The sequence below is a fragment of the Habropoda laboriosa genome, unplaced genomic scaffold, assembly GCF_001263275.1.
Source record: "Habropoda laboriosa isolate 0110345459 unplaced genomic scaffold, ASM126327v1 scaffold90, whole genome shotgun sequence".
Lineage (NCBI taxonomy): Eukaryota > Metazoa > Arthropoda > Insecta > Hymenoptera > Apidae > Habropoda > Habropoda laboriosa.
This window is the reverse complement of record NW_017100218.1, coordinates 2,051,736-2,055,406: the sequence shown is the minus strand read 5'-3', so window position 1 is coordinate 2,055,406 and position 3,671 is coordinate 2,051,736. Positions and strand designations below refer to the sequence as shown.

At 27.9% G+C, this 3,671-nt stretch overlaps 1 protein-coding gene across 1 annotated transcript in view; it reads right to left on the bottom strand.

The window, feature by feature from the left end:
- LOC108570877 overlaps nucleotides 1-3,671 on the bottom strand; it is a 7,252-nt gene that overhangs the window by 308 nt on the left and 3,273 nt on the right. The window contains 11 exon segments of the mRNA XM_017932807.1: nucleotides 133-163; nucleotides 245-406; nucleotides 489-662; nucleotides 742-1,090; nucleotides 1,126-1,334; nucleotides 1,408-1,886; nucleotides 2,036-2,228; nucleotides 2,308-2,555; nucleotides 2,679-2,889; nucleotides 3,042-3,316; nucleotides 3,400-3,646. Coding sequence (XP_017788296.1) covers nucleotides 133-163; nucleotides 245-406; nucleotides 489-662; nucleotides 742-1,090; nucleotides 1,126-1,334; nucleotides 1,408-1,886; nucleotides 2,036-2,228; nucleotides 2,308-2,555; nucleotides 2,679-2,889; nucleotides 3,042-3,316; nucleotides 3,400-3,646 — 2,578 coding nt within the window.

Sequence of the window (3,671 nt, the reverse complement as noted above, 5' to 3'; positions counted from 1 at the left end):
CATTATCTTCTATTAATTCTCTAATAGTTTTATGTTTTCTTAAAGGAGGTAAAGCATTGTTCTTTAAATTAAGTATTGTTTCATTTTTTATTGCAGTTTGGAGTTCATCAGCTATAGTTTTTGCATGTTTACCAGTAATTAAATCAGTTGTTGAATACTTATCCTAAAAAAAATAACAAGATATAAAATTTCATTATGAAATGAAAACTAAATTACCTGACAATCAATCTATTTATCATATTACCTTGTCATTACTGTTTAATTTTACATTAGCAATTACATGAACAAATGTATTGAAACGATGGATCAACATAGCTAAGAATTGAATGAATAAGATGGAAACAAATGCAAGAATAAAAAGACATCCAATTGGTTCCAAATGCATATGGTTTTTATATATATGTACCTACAAAAAGTTATATAATTTATTGTAAGACTAATAATTAATAGTAACAAATTAATAACACACTTCATAGAGAAAAACTTACCTCATCTTCATCAATGTAAGTAATTTGGTATGCAATGCCAAAGGGCCATTGAAAATGAAAAACATCTTTGTTAATTTGCATTAAGAAAATTGCTACTATGAATAATATATTTATCATAAAGAATTTTAAAAGACATTCATTGCGTATATTCATCAATCCCTTTGTAATTTTTTTCTACAACAAAATATAATTTCTATAATAAGTGTTGTCTCATTTTTAAGTTTTTATGATATATTCTTTCTAGAAACCATACTTGTTTTTCTGCATCATTCTCAATAGGATATAGATACTTTTTAATCAATTGTTTCCAAAACTGTTCCTCTGAGGCAGAAAGAAAATCTACCTTTCCAGCCCCTAAACGTTCATCTTGAAGCCAATAAGGATTTATATAATAACTTGAATATACTTGTTGAGCATTAACAGATTTTTGTTCTGAAGTCTCAGTTTCTGAATCTATACTTGAATACAAGTCTTCAGTGACTTGTAATTTTATTTGCTCACTAGGGGTTTCACTTTGTCTATTACTTCTTTCTTCTATGGTGTCCTTTGGTATGTTGTTAAGTTTGTAGTTTCTGAAAATTGTAATCAGTTTCAATATATTTATTACAGTATTTATACCTATTTATTAATTTAATACCTTTCTATTTGGCTTAAACGAAAATTAATTTCATTTATAGAATTATAAATGGATTCTAAATATTTTTCTTCTTTTTCTGAGCTTTTGTAGATACAAAAGTCACATTTAAATAAATTGGACCAAGAAAATTTTGTCCACTCATTTTCAACAGCTTCATCAGATTGTTCATGTTGTAATTTATTCTTTTTTGCACTTTGATTTCCAGATATCTAAAAAAAATTGTAATTAATAATACATCAAAAATTTTAATAAAAGAACACAATAATTTTATTTCAGAATTACCTGTCTCTCTGATTTGGATTCTCTAGTCCCCCATGTAATATTATTAACATTGAAGATAGAAAAAATAATAAGTAGCATATACATTGATGGTACAGTAATATAATATATGATTGCATGAGGTAGGCAGGATATTTCTTGAGGATGTAAAAAACCTGCTATGACAAATTGACCCATTACAGTAAAAAATAGGAGTGTAGTGGGTGCAAATTCTCCATCTGATGCTATTTGAAGCACTACTCCAACCAGTACAACAATCATTACCAAACCATATAAAACTGTGATAATTTCTGCTACTTCTATTAAAATATTAATTGAAATGATTACCTGAGTGCGTACTTTGCAATAAAAGCAAGTGAAGATAAAAACGAGTACTGGTATTAAATTATAAAAAAAACTTGGCCAATTGTCTATATGAAAGGAAGTTACAAATGCACCAACCATCATTAAATAAATGAAGGATGGCCCTATTATTGTGCTACCTACAAAAAGCAATATAATAATATAATATTGGGTGTATACACACACACAAACACTTGGGCGCATACATTATACATGTGTGAACAATTAGCTTTACAGTATTATTAGTATTAATAATAGTACAAACATTTTAATGTAAATAGTAGATCACCTGTTAAAATCCATTGGTAAGTTACATAAAGCCATGAAATATTATCGTTTACTTTTCTAGTTCTCTTTGAGGTACCCAGTAAGTCAAGAAGATTAGCTATAGTTGATGGAATCCACCGTCGACGTTGAATATAAAACTCTTTGAATGATTCTGGAGCATGTGTGTAAGCATCACTAGCTGCACAGTACTCTACCTAATTAAATGAAGCAAAGATTTTTAAAAAGAGACTTTTAAGTTAAATTTCTTTATTTTTGAAATTTAAATTTTCGTACTTTACAACCAGCTTGCAAAATTAACGTACAAAGCCATCGGTCTTCTCCTTGATCGTACTGAATATAATGCTCGGGTTCAGTCGATTTTATTGCATACTTAGCAATGACATTATGTTGCATTAAAGCTTTTGCTCTGAAAAGAGAAAAGCAACCTGGACTGCAGAGAACAGATCCTATTGTATGTTCTGTTGATTTTTGAAGCCAATGTCCAACAGCATATTCAAATTTTTGCAACCAAATCATGAGACCTATAAATAAAAATATAACTTTTAAGTTATTCTAGAAAATACTTTGATTTACTAATTCTTAATAAATTTTATATAGTATATGTTATACTTTTATAGATATATTACAGATATTTATGAAAGTACCTTTCCCTATGGGATGTATTCTTCCACAGGCTGCACCTAATTCCTTATCTTTCTTCATGAAGTCTATCAATCCTTTAACAGCTGTTGGACGAAAATCAACATCACCATCTAATGTTAGAATGTAAGTATTTTCTGCTAACATTTCTTTAGTATCAATATCTATTGATGTGGCCATTAAGCGGTAACCAAGAAGGTAATACATATACATGACCTACAATAATCCAGTAATTAACATGAAATAAGAAACATTATTATTACCATTATTATTAGTAATTTACATACAAGGAAGAATTTATTAAACTAAATTTAGAGAAATATAATTTATTTTTCTTGTACTTATTAGTAGTAATAACATTGTTGCACCTGGCTCCATCGTTTCCTATGTCTGATTTTATTTTTATCCTTAAGATGTACTGTCAGATGTGTGTTTCCAGGTAAATTCCAGATTAGTTGGCCACCATAAGGTGTAGGGCATTTAATTGGTGGTAAATCCTGTATGCCAAGATTTTTTATATTTTCTTGCATTGTTTCTACAAATGTTGCTACATAATTATTTATTTGTGTTTCATGTTCATTGTGGTTACAGGGTCCAATACAGTTATGTATACAACAAAATGCATCATCAAAAGCTATATGAGCTGAAATAGTTATTATGTTATTTTCATTATAATTTGTTTAGGACTACTATTTATGAACATAAATAATTTTAATTGTTATTTACTTTCAAGTTCATAATAATCTTTCATAGAAATTTTATAGTATTTTTGTATCACTTTCATAGCACATTGATCTTTATCTAGTCTTAAAATACTTCCAATTAGTTCACTCATTTCTTCTTTAGTTTCATGCCACATAGTTGCACAAGCATAAATCTGAGGAACATATCTGTCTTTTTTGTTATCTGTAGTACTGTTTGAAAGTGTTGAAAAATAACTATTGAAATTTTGTAGTTCTTTTAAACTATCAGTCTAAAATAAAAGTTTAATTTTAATA